This window comes from Pholcus phalangioides, unplaced genomic scaffold (assembly GCF_987345545.1).
Source record: "Pholcus phalangioides strain wild (caught in Gottingen) unplaced genomic scaffold, Ppha-v1.0 ptg000003l_1, whole genome shotgun sequence".
Taxonomy (NCBI): domain Eukaryota; kingdom Metazoa; phylum Arthropoda; class Arachnida; order Araneae; family Pholcidae; genus Pholcus; species Pholcus phalangioides.
In genome coordinates, this window is record NW_028301596.1 from 46,159,909 (window position 1) to 46,187,598 (window position 27,690).

At 32.3% G+C, this 27,690-nt stretch overlaps 1 protein-coding gene across 2 annotated transcripts in view; it reads left to right on the forward strand.

Moving 5' to 3' along the window:
• Positions 1 to 27,102, forward strand: part of LOC149088698 (unconventional myosin-Ie-like) — a 72,328-nt gene extending 45,226 nt beyond the window's left edge. Inside the window, exons 5-29 of one of the 2 annotated variants that reach the window (XM_089249044.1) lie at positions 1,552 to 1,639; positions 3,055 to 3,144; positions 4,832 to 4,909; positions 5,251 to 5,335; positions 5,821 to 5,924; positions 7,368 to 7,500; positions 7,732 to 7,928; positions 9,425 to 9,592; positions 10,620 to 10,793; positions 11,350 to 11,430; positions 11,665 to 11,750; positions 12,896 to 12,977; positions 13,470 to 13,576; positions 13,754 to 13,852; positions 15,292 to 15,436; positions 15,842 to 15,956; positions 17,303 to 17,472; positions 17,684 to 17,743; positions 18,782 to 18,867; positions 19,021 to 19,170; positions 20,024 to 20,172; positions 20,477 to 20,647; positions 22,172 to 22,349; positions 22,494 to 22,669; positions 26,746 to 27,102. In XM_089249044.1, coding sequence (XP_089105170.1) covers positions 1,552 to 1,639; positions 3,055 to 3,144; positions 4,832 to 4,909; positions 5,251 to 5,335; positions 5,821 to 5,924; positions 7,368 to 7,500; positions 7,732 to 7,928; positions 9,425 to 9,592; positions 10,620 to 10,793; positions 11,350 to 11,430; positions 11,665 to 11,750; positions 12,896 to 12,977; positions 13,470 to 13,576; positions 13,754 to 13,852; positions 15,292 to 15,436; positions 15,842 to 15,956; positions 17,303 to 17,472; positions 17,684 to 17,743; positions 18,782 to 18,867; positions 19,021 to 19,170; positions 20,024 to 20,172; positions 20,477 to 20,647; positions 22,172 to 22,349; positions 22,494 to 22,669; positions 26,746 to 26,822 — 3,049 coding nt within the window. In that variant the 3' untranslated portion in view covers positions 26,823 to 27,102. The remainder of the gene's footprint in view (positions 1 to 1,551; positions 1,640 to 3,054; positions 3,145 to 4,831; positions 4,910 to 5,250; positions 5,336 to 5,820; positions 5,925 to 7,367; positions 7,501 to 7,731; positions 7,929 to 9,424; positions 9,593 to 10,619; positions 10,794 to 11,349; positions 11,431 to 11,664; positions 11,751 to 12,895; positions 12,978 to 13,469; positions 13,577 to 13,753; positions 13,853 to 15,291; positions 15,437 to 15,841; positions 15,957 to 17,302; positions 17,473 to 17,683; positions 17,744 to 18,781; positions 18,868 to 19,020; positions 19,171 to 20,023; positions 20,173 to 20,476; positions 20,648 to 22,171; positions 22,350 to 22,493; positions 22,670 to 26,745) is intronic. The other variant, XM_089249039.1, reaches the window with a different exon arrangement.
• The last annotated feature ends 588 nt before the right edge of the window (positions 27,103 to 27,690 follow it).

A 27,690-nucleotide genomic window follows, 5' to 3' on the forward strand; every position in this document is an offset into this window, starting at 1 on the left:
GGTTGATATTCTGCCGTTGGCGGAGGAAATCCCACACAGGGACACGATTATTTCCGAAAACAGGGAATGCCCAAATTCATGTCGGAATTTGGGTGTGGTAGGTTGGCGACGTGCTCGAGCATCCACTGCAATTTGTGGCATAGATCCGAAAAAATCCCCCGAATTTATTCAGAAATCAAAATTTCCTGCGTAAAGCCCAAGACGAGCACCCACAGGTTCGAAACAGCTCCTACGCCCCTGCTCACATAGAAAAAATACTTGTATCACATCTGTTTTTTGTTTTTTTTTCTTTAGTAAAATTCAAACTGAATGTATTGAATGAAATAATTTGCAAAAGAAACTTCAATTTTTTGATACATTGCGTTTAGCTGAGAACACAACCAGATAAGTGGAAAGCTTCTAAAGAAGTGGAGGGGTAAAAGTTAAACGACACAATTGCCCGTGTTTCACCAACTTTGTATGGACATACAAATCTGCGAGTTTTTCGGATGTGGCTTACACGCCGGAGTGATGCCCCGGTGTGGCCCGTGACTCTGCAACTGACCATTATGTTGCCCCTCGAACAAAACACTGGCGGGACAAAATAAATGCGTCTGTAAAAGTAGGTTGATCGTAAAAAAAGAATGATTTTATGGAAGCCTTTAAAATAAAATTTAATTGTTATTCGGACGCAAAAGAGGGGTGACCACATTTGCAGGTTGACCATTAAGAGAGGTTTCACTGTATTTGTTTACCATAGTAGAACCTCCCACATCCAGAATAACAAATAAATTTATTTTACAGGAGCATGTTCAATGGTATGTGCGAGATGAATGGGGGAAAGGGGGATATTGATGTCAATGACCAAAGAAATGATGCAAAAAATTTTGAGCTGATTTCATCAGATTTATGTGAAATTCAATGAAAAGATGAAAAACGTTTCTAAAGTGTTTTATCTCTATTTTCTTCAAAGTACCTTAATTCAGCTCTTTTACAAGTCACACGCTGATATTTACTTGTATTTGAAACGGGTTCAGTCCTCTATTTATAGTAAAGAAATTTCTGTTGTGTAGTAAAAAACTATTTTAGAAACAATGGGTTTTTGATATGTTATACATTGCAATCTGGAAGTGTTTGGAGTCACCGTAAAGGGAAAAAACTATTTCTCTTTATTTTTCTGACCGAGCTGAAAGTGATTGATTACTTGTAATTGATCGGCTGTTTTGTATCGATCAAACTTTCATCCCTAGGAAAGTTTAAAGAAAATGTAGAGCATTTATTTCGATTTGGAACATAAATAGCTTCATATTTTGTATAAATTTGGCTTCATAAAAATGAAATAAATCAGATTTTTGGACAGATTATTTTTCTCTTCGTGAAATCCATTTCAGGAGAGAATGAGTCGAAAATAATATTTTGATTTGCGATTTGGTGTGGAATTGATAAAATGTATGATCACTCGCGCGCTGATTCAGAAGTTTGCTAGCAAAGTACTATATATATGTGTGTGTGTAATTTAAAACGTAAAAATATTAAAAAATTATGAGTTTAGAATTTTTTATTTGGTTTTAGTGGAGAAAGTGGTGCTGGAAAAACAGTAGCCGCCAAATATATCATGTCCTATATTGCTCAAGTATCAGGGGGTGGACAACAAGTGCAGGTAAAAGTTTGTCTATGCACTTATCAATTTAGTGTAGAAAACATGAAAAATAAACTTTCTGATTTTTTATTATCATTCTGAACTTCTTACTGGATTTAAAATTTCATGTTTCAACAACACATCTGAGATAAATTACAGTCAACCGCGTAACCATTCAGTTACTTTCAAAAAATATTTTTTGTCTGCCAAATCGTTTTTTTTTTTTTAATTAAAAGAAAAAGAAATATTGTAAGTGAAAAGTTTCCATAATTTGGTTATTTGTGGAAGGTAATCCAAAAGTAACAGAAAAAAAGTAAAAATTAAATAATTTGAAAAGTAATCGACAGTAGCACGATGCAGTATTCACAAAAATGCATAGAATGACATGGGAATTTTTTTTAATAATGAAAAAGCATATGTGAAGTGCTCTTGTGAAACTTTTCACAAATTGGTGCATGCCAGGAAGTTTTTATTGTATCATACGTGTTTTGTATCCTAGAAGTGCTGCCATCTGGTTTCCATATTGGAAGTGAAAGTGGAAGATGTCTGAATTTTTTTTTTTTTTTTTTCAAGTATTGAGTTTTTGGTTTGCCTGCTCTCTGTGAAAATACTTTTTTCAATGTAAAACCAGCTCACATTCCCGCCTTGAAGTTCTAAAACCACAGATAACTTCAGCCAACCACCACTGTGCCACCTGTCGGGATCAAATCCAGATTCGTTGTGATACGATTTCATCAGGATGCCCACACGACTGCACAGAAACACTGTACACAACTCATTGGTGACAAATAAAATTATCCTGGCAATAATATTTTTCATTATTAAAAAACATGCCTTTTTTGTATATTTCTGCAAAAACCCACATCATGCTACTATCTATGCTTTTTTTAAAATGATAAATTTTTATTTTTTCTGTTATTTTTAAATTACCTGGTACATGATATAACTATCACACTAAGAAGCACTAAAAACGTTTTACTTCGGCGTACTTCAGATAAATTACTGAGTAGTCAAGTGAAAACATAATTAGCTACAATCAGCAATAAGTGCTTTTTTTCTGGTTGCACCTAGTCTCTGCATCATTTTTCTCCAGTTGAAGTGTGGGAGTTTCTGTAATTACATCTTCATAGTGATCACCAGCTTTTCCCCCAGTTTTTCCAGAAGAAAGACACTGTTGAACTATCAGCAGCAGTTTTTCATTTATTCATTTCTATATGAAATCGTGATGAAATCAATCTCTGTAGTTCTGAAACTAATCTGTATCATAGGTGAATGAAGGTCTATGTATTTTAGAACTTTTTTTTATTGGTTTAATATATTCATTTATTATGTGATGAGTTATGAGATTATATTCGTCATTATTAATCATGATTATACGTTGTTACAATATCCTTTTTTTTTCCATTACAAATAATCAATTTTTGTTTTCATTGCAGAAAGTAAAAGAAATTATTCTTGAATCAAATCCTTTGCTTGAAGCATTTGGGAACGCAAAGACTGTGAGGAACAACAATTCTTCACGTTTTGTAAGAAATATTTTCGAATATTTTGTGTTAAAGTTTTTAAATGATTTCTGTGGTGGTTTATTTATTTATGTGGTCTAATTTTGTATCCATATATATATTATGACTGTATGTGTGTTTTGGTTGCAATTATAAAGATTAATGTGTGTTCCATAAACTCTTTAATTGTGTTAGATTAATCAAGATGTAGCTCTTTCTGTGGTCATTTGTTTCATATGCTTTATTTTCTGGGTTTATGATAATTATAAATTATACAGAGTAGTAAGGCAAGTCCCTTCACTGCAAATTACTGGTGAAGCATTGATCCTGGAAGCATACTTCCAATTATAAAAAGTATCCAAATAGCATGTAAAACTCAAATACATATGTCATTTATGTTGCAAGGGATTGGATATTTATAATAATAATAAAATTAACTTTTTATACAGACATCCTTTGCTGCTACTACTACTAAACCACACATGCATCTCATCCATTGGCTTACGCAAAAGGGGGTTTTGGGGTTCTAACCCCCTCCCCAAGCCGAGATTATAGTGTTATTTTGGAGGAAAAAATGTAAACCCCCACCCCCCTTGAGAAAATTCTGCGTACGCCTATGTCCTCGTCCATATTCCTCTGCAGAACCTCAAGGACATCCTTTGCTGAAAAACCAATCAAAGTTGTTGCTCACTCTTTCCTGAGGCCACAAAACAAAAACAAAAAATAAAGTTGGGAAAAACAACATTAAATGAAAAAAATAAAAAATCCCTCTAGAATAGGGTCTTCAGCTTGTTGAGCACTTGTGGTCCTCAGTGGCATTTCATTAGTCTGCCAAGACACCAATTACTAAGAAATGAAATCAGTGTTCCACTATTTGATACTGTGATAGTTTCTTATTCATTTTGGACATTGTGCTTTCAATTGGTATATATCTATAGAAATATCAATCAGATCAGAATTCTTACTGACTAGTTTCCGCTTTGAAGCAATAAAAGAGTTACAGAAAATTTAATTATAGAAAAGCCAAAAAAGAAAATATTTCGAATTTCATCCGCGAAAATTTTTTATCAATAGTGGTCGAGGGGTCAAACTTTGGAATAAATTGAGGAATTTACTATTCCTCAATAGTAAAAGTAATCCTAAAAGTTTTTTTCCTTCAACATCAGACTCATAAAAAATGCAGAACAAAACTCTCAGAGTGATCAAGCTCTAAATTTGTCAAATTAATAAAAAATGATCGAATAATTTATGTTTATTAATTAATTACTGGTATAATTCTATTTTTTTTTTTTTTTTTTTTTTGTAAAATAAATTCACAAATTTCGTAACAACCATAATTTTTCATTGCATTTCATTTTTCATTTCAACAGGGAGAGGGGATGGGTGCCTAACACCAATTTATGCACTCGTTGGAATTTTTCAAAGGAACACTTCCTTTCGTTTTTTACTGTATAAACTATTTTCCTCTCAATAAGATTAGGACTTTATATGTGCAATGCATTTATACATGTGATATCATTGTTGTTTTTTCCCTTCTTTTTTATCTAACTTTTGTGAAAGGGTTGTTTAATGTTAAATTGAAAGATTAAATATTTGACTCTTTATAAAAAACATTAAAATATTATTTATAGGCTTCCGGCGAATTCTTTCTATCTACAGGTATTTGCAAATATAGTTTATTGAGTTATATTTTTATTTAATTATTTCTTAGGGTAAATATGTCGAAATACAATTCAGCAGAGGGGGTGAACCGAAAGGAGGAAAAATTTCAAATTTTTTGCTGGAAAAAGTAAGTCATTTCATCATGCACATTCACGGAATCGTCACAAGTGACTTGACATCAGTTATGTAATGTCTTGTGTTCAATTTTTGATAATGATTTATAATATCATGTGTGTGAATCTTTTTTTCTATTTTTTCGTATTTTTTTTATTTGTTGTATCTTTTTTTTATGGACATTTGTGCCAACTTTTTTCATCACATTGTTTGGCTAATGTATATGGCAGTATTTTAGTATGAACAAACTATCATGTGTTAGAATCATCATTGTGCAAACAAAAATAATAGTTGTTAATTATATAAGTACACTTTCCATAAAAGTTATCACCATAATTATTTATATTTTTGCAGTCAAGAGTAGTTACTCAGAATCCTCATGAGAGAAATTTCCATATATTTTATCAACTGTGTTCTGGTGTTTCGCAAGAATTGCAGCGTAAGTATATTTACCTTGTGAACAATTTTAATTTTACATTTTTCGATACTCTTAACTTATTACATTTGCATACTAGTAAACAACTCATGAATTTCAAATTAGAATATGCAGTTTAGGAAAAGAATTAATAGCATTCTTATGGTGACCTTATAATGAAAATCTTGTACACAAATTTTTTTGACAGTTTCTGATTGAGAACATCATATTTCACATATTACAACTCGGCAACGATGTGCTCTCTGTACAGAAGAAAAAAACTAACCCTTTTTGTGTGGACAATGGAATTTTGTGTTGAGACGTCCAATCTCTCTCTCTCTCCATTTTTTTGCTCTTCCTGTGTAGTTGAGAATTTTGATGTATGAGGTTTTCATTACGATAAAGTTACGATATTTAACGTTTTCTGTACATTTTCTTGTTTTTTGCCCTTGTGAATGTTTCTTCTGCTTTAATTATTAAATTATTTCATTCCTTCCCCGACCGTAAAGAAAGCCTTGGCATGACTAGTCCAGATTACTATTGGTACCTGAATCAAAGTGGTGTGTTTGCTGTAGAAGGAACTAATGATGCTCATGATTTCCAGGAAACTCTAGTGAGTTTATTTACTAATTCTCACAAAAATCATTCACTATATTTTTACCAAATGCATATTTACATTTTCATTAAGATTATGCTGAAAGTCATGGTGTATATTTTTAGTAGTATCTTCAGTATTGATCCTTATTTATAGATGAAATAAAAATACTAGAATCAACCAGTAACCTGTAGTTTTCATTTTTAATGATCAGAAGAATGCAATTATTGTCTGCATAAGTTAAAGGTCTTCAACCTTTCAATATTGCAGACAAAATTAACACTTTCCATAAAGCCTGCGGGCCACCAAGTCATATTATAGTATTCCCCGTTATGGAACATGGTTCCCTATTACTGAACACTTTTATTTGCTCTGAAATTATTTCTTTCATTAAATTTGAATTTTTATTGATTTTGAAATAAGGTTTTTTTTTTTACCCCGATTCTGATTTTTTTATTATTTCTTTTATTGATTCTGAAATTTGTGCCAATAATTCTATAATTATTTTTTCATTAATTATGAAATTATTTCTTTCATAAACTATCACTTTTAACAATTCTAAAATTATTTCTATCAGTAGTTCTGTAGCTTTTTTTTTCATAAATTATAAATTTTCATCAATTATGAAATTATTTTTTCAATACTAAAATTATTTCTTCCATGAAAGTGTTTTTCAGCATTTGGGAAAATTATGTACATTATGTATATATCTTTTAGATTCCGAATTTTGCCTCTTTAAATATATGAAATCATAGGTCTCAAACAATATTTGGCTCTGGGTCCCCCAAATTCATTCCGATTTTAATGTATTTAATGTACCAAATACACAGCCTTTACAATTTTTCCTTTTAATGTACCAAATACACAGCATTACTATTGAATCTGGAAAGTGTATCACTTCTAAATACAGCTGCACAAATTTCGGTGGTTAGCACTCTTTAGCAATTTTTTTTGCATATATTTTAATTGTTTTTCTATATTAAATAACTATTTTCTCAAAAATGTTGCCGTGCCATGGCAAAAAGTTACGAGGGCCATAGGTTGAAGACTTGAAGACACCTGGCTCAAGTCTTCCTATAACTGGTGGAAAATTATCTTAAAGAGCATAGATTAGAGAGTCACAGCATGATATATACTCGTCTTTTGAAATCCCTATCTATAAACTGAACGAAAAAAATTTTCTGCTCTGTTAAATATACCTAATTCTTTCATTTTTGAAATAGTTCCAGAAAATAGCTCATCAGAAAAAAGTTTCACACATGTGATTTAAATAAAAGTGTGTTCAGTTAAAAACTTTATTGAGTCTCGAAATATTAGTTTGCGTGATAACATGTAGCCATTTTTATTCCCACTATTCTGGTCATTTTTTTTCCACTTTCATGTTTTCATCTTTTAGAGAGTATTCATTGTGTGTTGTGGCTTATTTATCTCTACAATATAATCTATGTTCAATTTTATCAGAAAGCTATGTCTGTCATGGGAATGAGTGACGAAGATCAGATGAACATCCTGCAAACCGTAGCTGGTGTCTTGCATTTAGGCAACATAACATTTGTGGAGCAAGGAAATTATGCCTCTATCGAGGATGATCAATGTAAGTACACACAAACAAGTAGGAGCATGAAAATATATTTGTACATTTAAGTTTTTAAAAATTTTACAGTCCATCAGCTGTATAACATTAATGTTTTCATGTAAATTATCATGAATTTGCTTAAAATATAATTCTTGATTGCCACCAATGCGATTTCATTGATATGCATTTTTTTTTCTCCCAGTAATGATTAGTGAGTTTATTATGTATTCTCTTCTATTTCTTTCGCAGTCCTTGCATTTCCTGCTTTCCTGTTTGGTATTGATGCTGAGCTGGTCAAGTCAAAACTTACTAGTCGAGTCATGGATAGTAAATGGGGAGGTCAAACCGAAACCATTCATATGCAGTTGAATGTGGAGCAAGCTGCTTACACAAGAGATGCCTGGGCTAAAGGAGTTTATGCAAGACTTTTTGATCATCTGGTTAATGTAAATAACATTAATTATGTTACAACTTTGATTTCTTTTATTGTGTTTTCATATGAAAAGCTTCTAAAAGTATTTCAGATCAAGAAAAAGTCAAAGAACCTGTTCGCCCAAAAAATATGTTTTTGATCAGAAAAATAATGTAAAAATGTGTTGATATGGTGAAAAGACATTGTTTTATTAATACACTAGCTCATATAAGCCGTATCAATAGTAAGGTTGTATAAATATTCCTTTTTTTCTTATGCCCTGATTCTTTTCATTTGATGTTTCTACATTAGTGTTTAGCTCTTTGTTTAGCACACTCACTACTAAGGTCTAAAAGGAAAAACATTGAACACTACCCCCTAGTGGTTATTTTAATACGACACACAGCTGTTCATGATGCAGTTTGTTGCAAACAGTTATTATAAACTAATAAAATATATATTTGTGTCGCCAGGCTCAAATAAGAAAACCTGGTGACAAACGTCCCAATAATTCAGAGTTTCAGGTTTTTCAGTTAATTTGTTTATTTTTCGAAAATTTACTAAATCTGATGTGAATTCCAAGCTAATTGTAGATCAAAATTATTATTAGTAAAGAGTTATCCTGAATATTCGATCGATCTGCACAGGAATAATGTTACTTTTTTTGTCCTGGTGAGTAAAAGCCATTGGTCTTCATGAGAAATTTTAAATAATTTAATTAAATAAATTAACTAAAATTTATTACATTATGGTAAATGTGATAAATTGGTTATAACCGGTTATTATGCATACTTATCAATCGTCTTGGTAAGTTTAATAATTTTATCGCTTTTATTGACAAATATGCATAATACCCTAGTGCCACTGATGAATTTGATAAGTATGAAAAAAATTCCAAATGAGTCTAGTATGTGTGATGAATATAGTCCAACGGTGATATAATAATAACAAATTTTATGATCTTATCCAATATAATGATTTAATACATGTATGAATTGAATTATCATGTACAGTATATCATTTAATATTTTTCATGTATATATGTAGTTTTTGTAATTGCTTTTTAATTGGGTGTTTGGAATTTTGAAATTTATGGCATTTTTTTCTCAGCCACCTCATTGGGCATTTTACCTGTTGTGGCGTTGTATTTGTATATAGTATGATTTATCATGTTTACCAATGGTGCGATGCGTGGGTATTATGCATAATTGCCGGTAAAGGTCATTAATTTTTTTAAGTCCTTTTATTAAATTTACCAATGATACGTGTGGGGGTACATCATGGGTACTATCACTTGTGAAAGGGATAAATTTAGGGAAATTTCTCAAACTTACAAAAATGCTCAGTGATTATGCATAATAACCGAATTTATCACATTTACCACAACATATATACTATAACCTAGAAAAAAATCAATTATTTATTTGTAAGAAATTAAAAGAATTTTTCCACATTTAATTTTTTTTTTACTTTATAAAAAAAAATTTTATGAGAGCAATAGTAAATATAAGCCAACGTTTTCATCTTAAGGTTGTGAACAATGCAATGCAGACAAAAATTATTGACTTGACAATAGGAATTCTGGATATTTATGGATTCGAGATATTCCAGAAGAATGGATTTGAACAGTTTTGCATCAATTATGTGAATGAGAAACTCCAGCAGATATTCATAGAGCTGACACTCAAAGCTGAACAGGTATAAATTTCACGCCATATTTTTAATTAGCTTTTCTTTCCTCGTGAAGATTGTAATAGTAATGAAATTGGAATTCCAGCTTGTGTGAAAATTTACACAGCATGCGAGGTCACAGTTTGTCAGTTTAGTAAATGTTTTTCCATAAATGTCTCTATATACATTGGTGTTCTTTAATAGCTGGTCATTTGATGGCTCTGCAATTCCCTGCTGATCCTTAAAACATTTCACTCAATTCATATAACCATTACATAATTTTAGATTTAGTTTTAAATATTATTTAGTCTATATGAGGGAGGGAGTTAAAGTCAGAGTGGTATGAATCACATTTGCAATGATTCTGACGCGAGTCCTGAAATGCAATGCAGAAGTGCTAAACTATTGAAAGAAAAAATGAGCTAAGTCTGAGCTTCAGTAGCTCGCCACTAGATTGGGAAATAGCAAAAATTTTAACATGGCAATCTATGAAAGCAGTTCTAGTAAAACCTTTTTCTCAAAATGAGGATTAATCAACTTGCACCAATCTGATTTTAACCCCCTCATATATTGATTTTTATTTCTGTCAGCAGAACTGAAAATTATTTCTTTCATTCATTTATTTGTCGCTGGTCTGCAAATTGTTTCTCCCATTTACTTTTTGTTTGTCTGTTAATTATTTCTCCTATTTATTTTTTGTTTCCCATTTGTTTTTGTTTTTTCAGTCCACAAATTATTTCTTCCATTTCTACCGGTTCATAAAATTATTCAACCATTTTCAGCAGTCGATAAATTATTTCAGCTATTTATTTTTTCTCCTGTTTATTGTTTGCTGGGCTGAAAATTATTCCTGCGATTTTTTTTTTTCCAGCCCGAAAATTATTTCTCCCATTCCCATCGGTCTGAAAAATTGTTGAACTGCTGCTTTCATTGGTCTGCGATTGTATAGAAGTTTAGGACCACTGGTGTATGTGTTTACAAAGAAAAATTGTGAACTTTTCAATACGTTTACTTTTTAAAATTTTTATGGATTCTTTCCCTTTTTGATAACTAGGAAGAATATGTGATAGAGGGAATAAAATGGAATTCCATTGACTATTTCAACAACAAAATTGTCTGTGATCTCATCGAAAGCAAGACATCTCCACCTGGTGTAATGTCCATCATTGATGATGTCTGTGCAACAATGCATGCAGTGAATGAAGGATCAGATGAACAACTGCTTGGGGTAATCTTCAGTAGAAAAATCATTATATAATATTTACTTATTTATAGATATTTTCCATAAACCTCAACTCAAATGTTAAAAAAATTCAACTAATTTTTTTAGTAGAATTTATTTATTTTTTTGAACTTTTAAAAATGCAATTTACATTATTTCTTTACATATCCGCTACAGTGCTTGCGTTGTAAGAACATAATTTTGAAGGCTTGCTGCACTCACACTGATGTGCCTTGTTTCAAATGCCAGCCTTATTCCCGAAATATTAACTATGAATACTATTGTATAATATCTAAATTTAAGTTAATAGAAAAATTTTAAATATTTTACAGAATATTGGTTCTGATTATTTTAGCAAGTATTTTTGTATTTGTATAATGCAAGGAAACAGTATTCAAATGAAAATATTAAATTTTTCCTTGGGGGAAAACTGCAGCATTCACAATGATGGATTGCTTAAAAATACATTTTAATGTTTTTTGCTGATTGCTGCACTTATTCTAAGAAGTGCATTGATTTTATATATTCTGAAGAAAGCTTTACCTTTTTAACTCTTCCATAGAAACTTTCCAAATCTGTGGGATCCCATGCTCATTTCCAAAGTGCCGGAGGTGGTTTTATAATTCATCATTATGCGGGAAAGGTAATTCATTGAATTTCTTACATTTCACGCATAGTTTTTTGGTGGAGATAATCCACGTTATATTTATATGGCTCATGAAAATTATCTCATCTAACATCATTTTTTTCTCCACAACTTATTTAAAATAATAAAATTTCTAATAAATGTTGTAGCCTATGATGTGTATTGAAAATTATCTTCTAGGTTTTACATGAGACTACCACATTCTATTTTTTTTGTATTTTGTTAATTTAGGTCACATATAACATTGAAGCATTCTGCGAGAAAAACCGTGACGTTCTATTCACAGACATAATTCAAGTCATGCAAACCAGTGAGAGGTGAGTAAACTATGACTGTGAACATGAATTTGTTTTTTTCTTGTGAAAAACTGTTACTTTGTTACTTTGAATTCTGCAGTAATGCCATATGATAAGAAATAACATAATGTATTTTCCGGTAAATTAGTCATTTGGGTTTTTTAGCAGCTCTTAAGAAAAATGTCTAGCAAATTAAAAAAAAAGGTTTCATAGAAATGTTTTGACTTTTGCACGCCACGGTTTTGTATAAGCTTCATGTAATTTTCAATCAAGATTCAAAGATAAACACTGATATAGGAATAAAATTTAATGGTGTGCATTTAATTACCTTTTCCGTTTTCTTTGAGAATTTAGGAAATAGTCATAATTTTCTGCAGTGAAAATTTGATTTCCTAACTCAGTCGAAAAGAAATACATAAAAAGTGTTCATAAGAATTAATTAAAATCCCTTGAAGTCAGAATGCCAGGAAAAAAACTACTACATTAGTGGAAAGAGCTAAAAAAAATAACTTTTAAAACTACATATACATTACAATAAAGTGAGCCATGGTTTAATATAGGAAATCATGGTAATTAATATATATCATTTGTAATTCTGCATAAATCATTCTAAATTCATCAAAACTTTTCATTCCATTAATATATTAATTATCTGTCAAGAAACCACCTTACACTTAACCCTTTAAGTAGTTTTAAAATTCTCCTGATCCGCATTATAACTTCCACATTAGAAATCACTAAACCTTCTAGAAATTGCCAACTATTTTCAAGTAAAATGTTTTTTTCTGCTTTCGACCTGATATATGCTTTTACCCTTCAACACAAAATAATGATAATGGAAAAAAAACTATAGTTTTCTGCTATTTATGCTGTACGCAATAATACTGTTCTACCTGGAAGATGAAAGTTAAAACATAGTCTCTTTCTCCCCCTTCTGTTATCAGAGTTTGAATAAAAGCTGACTGGTCCCACTGGCAGGTGATTGACATGATCGGGGGGAATAAAACATGTCATGAGGAGAAGAAAACTTAAAACTGTATCTGGGCCCACATCAGTGCCAAAATGAGAGCATTTTAAGAATACTGTAAGGGTTGAAGTTTTGCTCCAAATTACAAAATAACTCAAAATGTTAAAACTTTGTATTCATTTTTTTTCCTTCATTGCAGCGCTTTCATTCAAAGCTTGTTTCCAGAAAATGTGTCTGGTACTGTTCGGAGTAGACCAACAACGGCTGGAAGCAAAATAAAGGTCAAGATCATTATTATTATTTTTAAATCTATTTGTTACCATTAAAGTGCATAATTCATTTATTTTATAGAATAACTAGTTAAAGTGTAGAATAAGTGTATGTTTTTTCGCACTTTAAACATTCGCATATACATTTTACAGTCTGCACTCAATATAATGACCCCCTTCATTCTGTCAAAAACAGACATTATATTGGGAGGGTTGTTATACCAAAAGTAAAACATATATGATAGTCAGTCATTCTATAAAAACATTTGGGACGTATCCCACTGGTTGATGTAATGGAATGGTTGCTAGAACATAGTGCGATTATAACGAGCATTGGCAAATTTTGTAAAAGAATTTGTTTACATTGTATATCTTCATGCTTATTTTTGACACTGCATAAACAGCCACTCCTCAGTTAAATTAACCTTTTTTTTAAACTTTATTCATACTTATAATGAAGTTTCTGATTGTGCGTTCTTATGTGATATCTGTTTCTATGTCCAGATGCAAGCCAATAAGTTGGTAGAAGCACTCATGAAAAGCACTCCTCATTATATCAGATGCATCAAACCTAATGAGACAAAAAGACCCAGGGATTGGGAGGATGATCGGTAAGAGAAAATATATATATAAGCAAATAAATTCTTAACAATTCATCCATGATAGAATCTAACATACATAATCAACAATTTTATATATCTTTTAGCTGTGCAAAATAGTCTGCCTATCAGTAGATAGTGAATCCTAGTGAAGAAAATGTAATTATTTTTCTTCATAATTTATTTCAGGGTTCATCACCAAGTGGAATATCTTGGATTGAAAGAGAATATTCGTGTCAGGAGAGCAGGATATGCTTATCGACGAGTGTTCGAAAAATTCTTACTGAGGTATTTAAAAAAAGTATCTCTCTCTCAATTAATTTCGCATCCGTCAAAAAAAATTTCAGTTTTTTCTTTACATGTTACTTTTATGTTTGCAAGCAATTTTTTTAAATGTTTTACAGTTTACATTAAGAAATTAAATTTCTCCTATTTAATATGTGGCTGTTCGCCACCCCATGTATTACGAAATTTAAACTAATGGTTTTTTTTTTCTTTTTTTCTCTTATTGTTTTTTTTTCTTGATTCACTCTACCTTGATATTCAATCAGACTACACTTTGTATTATACGTGTTTCATGTTTGTGTATAATTTGTAATTTTTTTGGTCTATTTTCTTTTTTTGTTTTTTGAATATTAACATGTTACATTGAATAACTTTTTGTAAGCGCCAACATGGTCCATGCGATCCCTGGTGTTTCGAACACTTGATGATGTGTAATTATGTCATAAACAAATAATATATATATATATATATTATGTGAATCAGTGCAAATATCTACAGTGTTTGATCGATCACTTATTTTATCGATCACTTATTTTATCGATCACTCATTTTACATCTCGATCACTTGAAACCCAAAAAGTGTCAATAAACATGCAGATTTCAAGTTAGCAAAGTTTCATTTGATCTTACCCTCACAATGTTCTAATATCATTTTTGTATATACTTGAACAATTCTATTCCATCATCTATAAATTAACAAAAAATAATTATCTGCAATTTTTATGAAAAGTTTTAGAATAATCTTGAATTAGGATGAAAAGAGCAAACATAGCGTGTCAAAATATCTTTGTGAATGAGCAGTACAATTGTTGAAAATTAGGAAAATTATTCCACCTCTCGCTCAAAAATTTCAGATTCCATCCACGCCTATTTGCAGTAGTCTACATGTCGAGTGTTCAGGTTCCAAACAGTGGGAAGTAACCTTATCCTGAGATGGAAGGGAGAATCTTCCTCATGAAAAGACAATGAAACAAAGATATGTTGAATACATGAGAGCAATGTTGTAAAAATTTAAAGGATTTGGCCAATGCATGGGCAAATTCAAAAAATTAGTTGGAATAACACAGCACAAATTGTAGTCGACTTCAGCTTGGTTTAATCATCTTGTGTTGATTAGAGTTTTCTCACTATTGAATTTAGTATTGTGTCAACCATGAGAATAGAAAGTATCTAGTTATCAGGATTGTCAAGATATCTGCATGTCACGTTCTCAAGATTGTACTGTATTTATTTATTTTTCATTTTATTTTTTTATTTTTTTCTGCACTGAACTAAATTTTACGCTGTCTGAAAAATGCTACTTTTTCTATTAAAGATTTTTATATTTCACATTTTTAGTGAACTATTTTATAAATTACTTTGTTTATTTTGCTATTTTCACACTGCCACACTCACTTCATAAATTCATGATATATCCTAAAATATATATGTATATTTGTTAGATATGCCATTCTCACCAAAGAGACTTGGCCAAGATGGCGAGGAGATGTGAAGCAAGGTGTTGTACATATATTGAGAGCTGCAAATCTTGATGATGATAATTATCAACTCGGAAAAACAAAGTTGTTCATCAAAGCTCCTGAATCAGTAAGTGAGCATCATTTTTTTTTATTTGTGTTTTCCATTCTATCTTCTACATATCTACTTTTTGATATTTTGCTATTAGTATACAGCAGCCATTCTCAACCTTTTTGACTCGTGGAGCCCCTTTTGGTATATAAGTGTGTATGGCAAAGCCCTGTAGGCCTATTTTTTATTTACTCATCAAAGTTAATGATTTATTTTCATTATTCAAAAATATTTATAATTATTTTTTTTTGCAAATTTAATTTTTTTTTATATTTTCCTCCAGCGGTCGCTGAGCCCCTGGCGAGTTCACATAGAGCCCCAAGGGCTCCATGGAGCACTGGTTGAGAACTGCTGGTATACAGGATCTGATTTAGAAATTTAATTGAGTTTTTTTTAACTAATGTAATATTTTTTATCTTGCAGCTGTTTCTGTTGGAAGAGCTCAGAGAAAGAAAATATGATCATTATGCCAGGGTGATCCAGAAAGCTTTCAGACAGTACTTCTCAAAAAAGCAGTTCCTTAAGCTTAAAGAACAAGGTCATTACTAATTTGTCATTTAATCATCATCATTATTTATATTAAGGAAACGGTTATTTTTCGGATATTATGCTGAGGTGAGCTCGGAAAGAAAAGTCATCACGTCTCCGCCGGGACTCGAACCCAGGCCCTCTTGCATACCGGGCAAGCATGCTACTATCTACACCACTGGAGACACATGAATCGGCCTTCCTAATTTCACGCACTGTGTCGTGAGGCGCTGAAGTAGAGGCATTATTTATATTATTAATCAACTAAAACATGACTTTGAATCCAAATAATATGAAACTTGAACTGAAAGTATAAATATTGTGCATATCGACCAGTGGTTCTCAACTTTTAAAATCCTGCAGCGTGGTAAATTTCTTTTGTGTGCAAGTGAAAGACGTGGCCATGTACACACAACTAACGTTAAATTAATGGAAAAAAAAAATGAAACTGAAAATCATTCATGGCCAGGTATGACTAATGTTAGGGCTGGATACTGAGCCACAGCCTGGCAGTTGAGAAACACTGATATAGACGGTAGGTATCCGATCAGACCAGCCTTTAGGGATGTTCAACAGGTGCGATCAAACCAAGCTCCACATTTTAGGGGGCCCTGCACTTATGGTAATAATGATTTCTTTTGCAAATGCTGAATTTTCGTCAATTATGGAATTATTTGTTTCTCAAATTCTGAACACTTATCAATTTTGGAAATTTGCATGTGTGTGTTCATCAAGAAGGAATTAATTCTGGAATTCTGCATTAAAATAAATTCTACATTTCCACCAGTTCTGGAATTCCAAACTTTGTCATTTCTGGAATTCTGAAACCTTCATTTATTTTAAAAATTTCATCAATTCTAAGAATATTTATTTTATTTATTTTGAATTTTCATGAATGTTGGAATTATTTCTATCAATTGCTTTTCTTATTTTCAATTTATATATTCAGAATTTTCATTAGGTCTAATTTTAATTGGTTTTAAAATTATTTTTTCATCAATTTAAAATTTTCTTCAGTTTGGAATTTTTATAATTTTTTTGTTAATTTGCATTAAATTATGTGTATATTTCTTTTTTATGGATATTTTTCAGCATTCCTGTATATTTTGTAATAATTTCTGATTTTTTTTTTGGATGCCTGATTTCCCTTACCCACATAATATATAAAATCGGGGGTGAGGGTCCCAAAATTATTGAGATGCCTCCGGCCCCGCTGCCATTTTTGCACCAGGCTTTTCAATTTCAAAAACTGTCTCACACACATCACATGTAATGAATTAACCTCATGATTGCTTAGAGAATATTTGCTTCATAAAAAAAAATTCTGCTTGTTGATAAATTTTTTTTTTAAATTAGCCTCTGATCTTCTTGTTGGCAAGAAAGAGAGACGTAGGTACAGCATAAATAGGAATTTTGTCGGCGACTATATTGGTCTTGAAGATCATCCTGGCATTAGAGCACTTGTTGGAAAAAGGGAAAGGATCGAATTCGCCGAAACTGTCAATAAATTTGACAGAAGGTTCAAGGTATTTATTCATTGATGAACGTTTATTTGACCTTAATGCTGAACTAATTCATGTCTTGGTGAATTAAATTTTGTAATGTTTGCATGAAATTTTTTACCTAATTTTTTGTGTTCATGTATGATGATTGCTAGATGAATATGAAATCACTGATGTATTTTATTTTGTGTTTGATATCTTCTATTAATTCAATGATTTTTCTCTTTTTTTATAGTCTGTGAAAAGGGATTTGATACTTACTCCAAAGTTTGTGTATTTGATTGGAAGGGAGAAAGTGAGTTCTTTTTTTTATAACAAATAGATTGTAAGTTAATAAGTCCCCTATAAGCATGCACATATGATTACATTTAACGTTTTCACTGAATAACTGTATATTTAGTGCAATCAATGAACTTGAGTTTACATCTAGTTTTTTCTTGATTATGCTTAGACAGCTATGCTAAAAAAATTTAACAATAATTTTCTACAATTACACCACCTTTCTATTACAACAACCTGTATAATGAGTCCAAAGTGTTTGTATATAATGATTATCTGATATGCTTTCTTTTTAAATATAACAACCATTCTATATAGTGCCTGTTTTAGATATGACAAGGGAGGTCATTATAATGAGCATCAAATGTATGGTGCAGTTAAATTTTTCTGAAATATTTCTATTTATGAACAGATTATAGCTTCGAATATCATTTCATAGAAATAGATTATTTTTCATATTTATGAGGGTCTACAAATAGAAAATTTTTTTGTTTGGGATCTTATAATACAGGGTGTGCGTTATTGAAGTTGGCTTATACTGAGCAGTCTACAGCCGTGACTAACCATCAAAAAATTATGAAACTTTAGGAAAATCCTAATGCAAAGATGAGAAAAATTTTCCAAAACTACTTTGAAGAACAGAAGTCTTTGCATAGCTTTTTAAGTCAATCGCAATATTTGCAAAAGAGCTTCACAAACAAAGCTTGTTCTTGCAACCTCAATATCATGTGTGATTAGTGAAGAAGTAAAAATGATTCTATGCTGGAGAAGTTTAGATACCCTGCATAAAGATCCTACATGCAAAAAATTTGCATGTGCACTGACATTTGCATAGACAACACCCTCTAGCATGAATGCCAGATTTTTTTTTTTGCTTCAGATTTTTTTTCATCTCTTCATTTTCAAAGTTTCCTAATGGGTAGTTAAAGCTGTAGGCAGCTCAGAACATTCAAATTTCAATTATAGACACCGTGCATGTATCCCATTTGAATCTATCAATCAAACATCATCATGTGATTCAGGGTGACTTTTTTTATTTTAATTTGTGCTTAAGGTGAAAAAGGGTCCAGAGAAAGGTTTTATCAAAGAAATCATCAAAAGAAAAATAGACCTTGAAAACATATCTCACATCACACTGAGGTGAGGATAATATTCTAAAGTAGTAAAGTAGTTATTTTTTGCCAAAAATCTTGTCAAAGCTAAATTTATTAGACATTGCATAACGTATCTGTACATTTTGCATTACTTTCATTTATTCATCATAAAAAAGTTTTGTTAAATTTTTTCTTTTAGCACTCATCAGGATGATTTTATTGCCTTCAATGTTAAAAACGACTATGGAAGCCTCTTGGAAATAACTTTCAAAACAGAATTCCTCACTTTACTGTCTAAGAAATACATGGAGAAAATCAGCAAACCTTTGAGTATCCAATTCAATGACTTGTGAGTGAGATAAGCTTGTCTCTGTTTTATTTAAAACTGTGTACAATGAAGATTCGCTTAATGAAAAAAGTTACGAAACTAGTTTCATCAGTGAACTCCTCTGGATACAGCACTCATATGCCCCATGGGACAGAGCCTGTGCCATGTCTCGTTTTACAGTTTCATCAGTGTGATGAATTTGCAATGACAAACAACATCTATGTTTTTCATCAAAAATTAAAATGAGCAAAGAAACAGATCAAATGTAAAGAGAAATTTGTAAGGTTTTTGCAGCTTTTGGCAAATGGAAGATAAGTTTTCGGGGTGAAAGGTCATGTCATGAGCTCATTTTTCTTATTGTTTCCCCAACACCAGCAGTTGGCAACCAAAGATTGAAGATGACGACAATCACTGTTGGTAGCGAAACGATAAAATTAACTCACTACAACAGTTTTTTGCCCTGAAAACGTCTTTTTTGAATAAAGTGAAATCTTTTTGCTTCCTGCGCACACAGCATTAAACTGGAAATAATAATTTGCCCCCTAAGGGTGGTATTCATAAACAGGGTTTAAACTATAGTCCCAATTTTTAGATAGGAGATCAACACACACAGATTAGTTTAAAACCTGAGTTCAACCAATGCATGTCAATCTCTTATCCAAAAATTGTTATTATTGTTTAAACCATGTCAGTGAATACCACCCTAAAGAAATTGGCTAGTCTTTAATGATTCAGGAAACAGCCATTGGACGACAACAACAAGAGAGGACACCCTGTATACAGCATTGTTATGTTTTCTATGTTTTTAAAAAAAATTTCCATTCATACACTATTGTGTTTTTTACTCAGTGCTTGTATTTTTTTCTTTCCTCAGACTGGAATTCAAAGTTAAAAAAGAAGGCTTTGGTGGTGGGGCAACAAAGCAAGTGAGGGTAGTCAATGGACAGGGTGATCTAGCAATGTGCAAATTATCAGGGAAGATCATGATCATCAGCATTGGTTCTGGTCTACCCAAAGACACTAGTAAGCTGTTTTGAGAATTTTTCTCCACTTAAATTCTGATTTAGTGAAATTGAAAAAAAAGATGAGTTTTAGAAAATGTATAAAACTTTTTTGCATCTCAAATTTTCCATTGTTTACACAAGGGCTGTGCTTGTATAGGTTGTACAAATTTGATTGAATACCATTTCATTAATCTTCATCAGCTAATAAGCAAACCTCTAATTAATTATTATACAAATCATATTCTAGTCATTCATACAAATATTTATCTAGTGCTTATTTATTTAATATTAAAAAAAATATGTATATAATGCATTTCTTGCAGGGCCTGGTAGCAGAACTGCTGCATCAAGTAAAAACCGCAATTCGCTACGCCCATTGGTGAATCATCAACCTCGTACATCTGCTCGTTCTGCTCCTCGGCGGTCTGCCCCAGCTCCACCAAATTCAAATCCAGCGTTACAGCTTGCTCATGCTTTGGAATCAAGAAGAGCAGGTTTTTATCCTTTTACATTCATAGCTCACAATAAAGTTTCCATGTGATTTAACAAACCCACATGTTTTTTTATGAACTAGTCCTCTGGTCCTAAACAGTACGCTGTTTCTTTGCATGTCTTTTCCATTTACTAACTTCCCAATTCACAAACTAATTGTTGCAAGTATTAGAGTTCATAAAAATGGGATTCGATTATATCCTGTGGCACCCATTTTCAACATTCTGGATTCCCAGTGCATATGGTTTGGAAATTTCCACTCTAGAATGTCAACAAATCACACAATGGGAATAGCAGATGCCAGAAGGTGAATGTCATTAAAACATTTGAAATTATATTCGAAGGAGTAAAAACGTTTTCACTTTTATATTGCTTTTGTGACTGGAATTTATGGAGATGTTGAAATTTGTTTATGCATTTTACTTCTTGATTCCTCACACAGTGCCATCTTAATTCATGGGCCCACTCGGCACTGCCCAAGGGCCTCAAGTACAGAGGAAGACTCGAGATAATGAGATCTCATAATAATTTTCAAAGATTAAGCATGGAATTTGTAAGTAATCACTTCTAGTCAGGTGGGGCCCTCAGAAAAATCAATTACCCTAAGGGGGTCCACGATGCTCTTATCAGGGCCCTGCCCTCACGTACACTATGCCAGGATCTTCCAAAATTATTTGTCCTACCTGCTTCTCAGAAAGAAAATGTTTTTCGTGCCCACTTTTTGAGCCAACCACATAAAGCCCTTTATTATACTTGAAGCTTTACCGACCCTCTTGTCCATTCCAGCACTGTTACTAGGGAATGTTATTGCCCACTTTTTTGGAAGTGCTGACCCATGCAATAGAAATTAAATTGGAACTTTTATATTGACATAACAGTGGAAGAGCGACATAAAAGTGAATTTCTATGAGGAAAAGTAAATGCATCACAAAAACTGGAATGCTTTTTTTTTCCTCAAAACCCAACTTTCTTTTTACCTCTAACTGATTGTGTGATGAAAGTCTGAGAGACAGATCTGCTGTGGTGGTGAGGAATGTATCAATAAAGGTTGGAGACGGTGTAAGAAAATAAGTCGGGAGGGGTTAGTTTGGACGGTTCATGTCAGAAAAAGATAGTTTGTGACCTTTCCCCACTCCCCATGATGTCACACACCCCTGGCCACATGAGAGAGTATTTCGCACACAAATGCAAGTTTTGTGATGTCACCGTGCCAGCTCCTAATTGGCTGTGCTGTCATAAATGCAATTTTTTTTTATTTTTAATGAATTTTTATTAAATTACATTAATGTCGGGTTATTTTATCCTGCGTGCAAGCGGTTTTTTATGCATTTTTAAACTTTATTTGACATAATTCATATTATATTGGCATATTTATAACAATTACAAATTTTTGAAAATTCATGAATCTAGTCATGTCAAGCATAAAAGTTTCATTTCTATCGCACAAGATTCTCACGCAGATTTTTTTTAAATATAAATATGAATAAGCCTCTATGTGATTATGTAGTGCATTTTAATTTTTCCAGGTATGTTAACAAACAGGAATGCTAATTCCAACCAGAATCGACAACAGCAAAGTGAGAGAGTCCCGGTCTTATCCAGGGAACAAGTTGAGAAGAGAATCAGTAATTCTTCGAGAGAGAACTATTCCCAGAATAAAGCATCCAGCGACTTTCTTCGCACTCCAGAGGCTGGTGTTGCTGGGTATTCACTGTTTATGTTTCTGAAAAGCATGATTATATACTATTACTTAATCTATTCTTAAATCTTCACAATGCCAAATTCTTTGTTTTAGTCAAATTTTTATTCCATCATCTTCCTTACCAACAAATTTTTTTCTCCTATAAGAATGCAAAGGTTGAACACTCGACAACAGAAGCCACCTCCTGGAGGTGGTCGACCAAAGCCCCCGGCTAAACCAAAACCAGCTTTACCTCAATGTCGTGCAATATATGCCTACGATGCCCAGGATACAGATGAGCTTAGTTTTACTGCTGGTGATATGTTAACGATAATAAAACAAGGTATATTCCTATATATCCATATTTCATAAAAATATCATTGTATTCAGTATTTAGTTTTCAGAGTTAATTCAAAATGGTTTTCAAAGTCTTTAAGAGATGTATTTTCATGTCCTTGAAATGTATATAAGTGCATTGAAAAAAGAAAAAAAATCAAGTATACTGTGTCGTCATAGTTGAATATGTTATGTTAGTATATATTATTTGAGTGTGGGGGTGAAAGGAAAATTCAGTAGTTAATTATGAGTGCTCATGAATTTTTTTCAGCTGAAATGCTCTATGAATTTCTCTCTCCTTATATTCTTATTCTAGAGCATTCAGCACTAGGCGTTGCCATGTACAGTGGAACCTTGTTTATATGATGTTTAAGAAGCCGGGTCAGAACGGCGTATAAATGTGAGAGTCAAAATGGAAAGGCTTTTCGAAAAGAAAAAAAAAAGACTCATCCCACAAACATGCAAAATATTATAAATTTCAGTGTGTTTGATTGCATCTCCAATTCTGTTATAAAAAATATTTCAATCATACTTGAGGAAAAAAAATTAGATCACATTCCAAATCACTTAAAGAAATGAAATTCAACAGAACACATTACCTTTGCAACATGACATTGTGTAAAAAATTGCAACAAAATTTTCTTGATTAGGGAAAATTTTCTATCTCAGGCTCTCATTTTTTGGCAGTAGATGATTTGCAACCAGCAGATTTCTTTGATTTTGTTTCTTTTCTTTATAATCATTTTGTGTTCACACAGCAATATTCAACTGTTTTGCAAGATCAACTTTTGTCATTAATTTAAAATTTTTGTTGAATTCTTCTATTTCCATTTTTTTTTTTTTTAGAGAGAAAGCGCTGTTTGTTTTCTCGACATTACAAATGCCAGATTTGACACAGCTAGTAAGCAAAGCACTACAACAAAAGAAAAAACTTGGCAGGAAATTATCAAAAGAACTGACTGTCTGTATATGTCTATTATCAGCAGACCTCCACCCTCCAAATGCTTACAGTGACTTTCTCACCCTTCCACCTGAAAACACTAGGAGAAAAAAATTCTGAAAGGACATACCACTGTCAAGATAATTGAAACCAATCTCTTTTAGGGCTTATTCTCAGAGCAAGCAATAAAAAAAATCCCTTAAACGTTCATTCTAAATGGAAACCAGCCAGCTCACTGGTTATTTTCATATACGTCAGCAATCACTCTAAAATTTATGGCTTTTGCAGTGACAATATACCAGAAGAACTGTTGCAGTAATGCGTTTTCCCTGAATAAAAAAATTATGTGCATTTGATTGATATTAATGATGCTTTTTTTTTAAGTATTCAAATTTCGAGTCGAAGTGAAAACGTAGAATAAATGGATTATTTTAACAATAAAATGTATAGGAACTGATTGAGACCAAAGCCAAATGTCTTATGGATGTGAAAGTCGTATAACTTAGTAACATATAAACAAGGTTTTGCTGTAAATCAAAAGTTTGCGAGTTGTTTTTCTATAGACTGTTAGATTTTTACATAAAAAATTAATGTAGTTCTTGTTTTATAATTTATATATAATGAAATCAAACAAAACAATCTTTATATGAAAGCTGAGGCTTCCAACCCCCCCCCCCCCCCCGTATCTCCACCCATGAGGAGATGATAAGCAAAGATAGGGGGGGATGCATATTAATTATAATCAGTATGGAGGAAATTTAAAATTGCATGATTCATGACGCAGGCAGTAAGTGTTGACGTAACAACAATACATCACCATTGATGGAAATCTTGGCGAAGTTTAAGACAGAGGAAAAAGTCATGGTCCTTCAGATAATGTAACTAAATATGTTAAAGAACTGATTTAGTCCTTAAAGAGCCTTTTCATGTAAATAAAATAAATAAAAAATAAAATGTTGTGAAATAATTTAAATAATAAATTAAGATAAAAATATGGGAAAAAAAGTGCCTACAGCCACAAGAGAAAGTAGAAAGAACAGTAGGCAAGAGAGAAAATCTGTCTTTCTCTTTTGAATTTTAGTGAAAAAGGGAGTATTGCTTTCCTCCACCATTTGTTGCAATCCAGTCAAGGGATACTAAATTACTCTCCTATTTGTGTCAATGTAAGGTTTGTTAATATGCAGTGGGGAGCAGTGTTTTGGAGATTGGTTGCATCAAAATTCAAATCAGTATACCCCAGGACTGCATTGAAAAACAATGCAAAATTAGCCTCAAGTGAGTTCAGACGAGTTGTTCTGCCATGTAAATTTTGTTTGATTGTATTTGTGATTGGCTTTTGAAGGAGTGCATGCCTGACATTGTGAATATTTAAAGAAAAATTATTTTCAATCTGATTGACACTGTATTTTTTATTTCATTTCTAGTGTCTCAGATCAAAAAATCTTATTGCTAAGTTTCACGTGGGACCAATTTTGTGGGGTTATAGTGTCTTTTCAATCCTTGGGTTATAGTAATTCTAAGAGTTTGAATAGCGGAAGTAGCAAGGCCATGGTATTGGCTGAAGGAGCTCCTTTTTAGATATAATTAGTTTACCCGAGGGGCCCCCATTGACGGGGGAGAGCTCGGGACCCATGGTTGCTCCTACATAGTATGGGTAATAGAAGAAAGTTCCTGAAATGATGCTCCCCCTTTCTGGGGGAAAAAAGTGTACCACACCAATCTAGAAAATATGAACATCTTCAGCCCTTTCACTCCCACCTGAATGATTATCCACCATAACTCAAAAATAGTTCAAGATAGGGCATTGTTGGTAGGTTGTTTCATGATCCACTTGGGCTCTTCTATCACCCCCCCCCCCCTTTCGTTTGGTAGAATAGGTAGAATTCACCCTGTATTTAAATTCTCTGTGTATTCAGTCTCTTAATTTCACTCTGTGTATTCAGTCTTTTAAATGTCTCTCTGTGTATTCAGTCTTTTAATGTATTATGCTGTTGCCATTGTTTGTTGTTCCCACTGGGGTGAGGGTAACCTCATCAGATCATATTATGGTCTTTTTTCCCTCATCCCATGAATATACAATCAAACCTTGTTAGTGCGTCACCCGGTTAACACGTCACTCTGCTTACCGGGTCACTTTTTGGAAGCCCCAATTGTCTTCAGGCAGGAATTGGCACAGCTATGGCTTAAGCCGTTTAACACTCCGCTTACTGAGTCATATTTTTGTTCTCCCAAGAGTAACCCATTAACGAGGTTTGACTGTACATGTAGGCCTATATATCTATGTAAATATTATCAATTCATGCACCCATGTTACAAGTTTAGATTAGGGGGTCTTCAACTTGCAGGCTATATTTGGCCATAAGAGCTTTTTGTCGTGGCTCATCGATTATTTTCAGAAAATCGTTGAAAACATTGAAAAACTATTAATTCTGGAATTAATTGTTAAAAAAATGATTTTAGAATTCATCAAGAAATAATTCCAAAATTAATGAATGAAATAATTCCAGAATTGTTGGAAATTCAAAATTACTGAAAGAAATCATTTTAGAGTTTTTGAAGCAAATAATTTTAGAATTAGTAAAAAAAAATAACTTATTGATCAATAAAAGAAGTAATTTCTGATGAAAAATTATTTCACAATCAATAAAAGAATAATTACATAACTATTGAAAGAAAAGTTTCAAAGATATATTGCAAAAGAAAATATTTTTAGAATTACTGAAATACATAATTAAAGAAACATTTAAAGTCATCCAATTAAAATTAATTGCAGAATTAATTAATTTAATCAGTAATTAATCAAACTTTTCATAATTGGGGAAAAAATGATTTCACAACTAGTCAAAATTGATAATTAATGAAAGAAATAATTTCAGGATAAATAAGAGTCTTCAGTTATTTTTGTCCCTGTTTAACTCAGGTTCTATTGTCCCCTTCTTTTTTAGATGTCACAGAATTACATGACTTAGTAGCATAGGAAGTTTCAATTCAGCCCATAGATGAAATTTTATTTTGAAATTTTATCAGGGAAAAGGTCTCCAAATTGTCCTTGATTCCTGTCCCCTGTCCTTGAATTATTTTACATTTAAAGATTACAAACAATGTTCTCAGTATTTCTAGTAAATTTAATGAATTTGTTACAGATCCATCAGGATGGTGGTTGGGCCGATTTCACGGAAAAGAAGGCTTGTTTCCTTCGAATTATGTGGAGACTTTTTGAGCGGATGATCAAGCAATCGACATGTTCGTACATTTTTTAACTGGAGCCATGGTGAGGATGGATCTGTGATTGACTTTAGTTCAAGAATTCACATTTGTGTATTCATGTTTATAGGACTTGAACATGGGTATTTCGTGTTGAAATGATTCTTCAGTCGAAAGTTCAACTTTTTAAATGCATTTTTAAAGCTTCTCATAAGACTTTGAAAACTTTGAAATGGAATTTTTGAAAAAAGTAGAAGCTGTGCATTTGTTGGACTTCACGTAAATCTCTAGTGTGCATTTTGTTTTTTCTTTGTGTTTAGAAATTTATATTTGTTATGTTGGTTATAAACAATCCACAACATTTTACTGTTTGCTTATGACAGCATTTCTCAACCTTTGCAGACCGGAAGACCAGAAAAATGTCTGAAACAATTCGACACATCACTAACTTACAGTCAGAGGCATATTTACAGAAGGGGCAAGAGAGCTATAAACCAGGGCGGCAAATTTGAGGAATGTGGGGGTCAAGTAAATTAAAGTCGAATGGGAAAAGGATGGCAAAACCATGTATCTGCTTCTGCCTAAAGAGTGAATGACCCAAAAAGAGCATAGGTGCTGGAACCTATGGACTGATGCCATTTCAGCTTTCCCCTAATAAATTTTGTTTAGGGACTCTTCCCCCCAATAATTTCTTGGAAAACAATCCCATTCACCCTCCCTCTCCTGCACATGCGTTTGATTCCCACCATAGGAGGATCCCAGCAACTTTCAGCCCCCCCCCCCTAATGTTTTCTTCTAGTAACCTGATTCCTGTCAAAAGAGTGATACCTAGAGATTGAGTTGTTAGGTCAGTGAGCGATTGAAAGAGTGTACTAGAGAAGGGA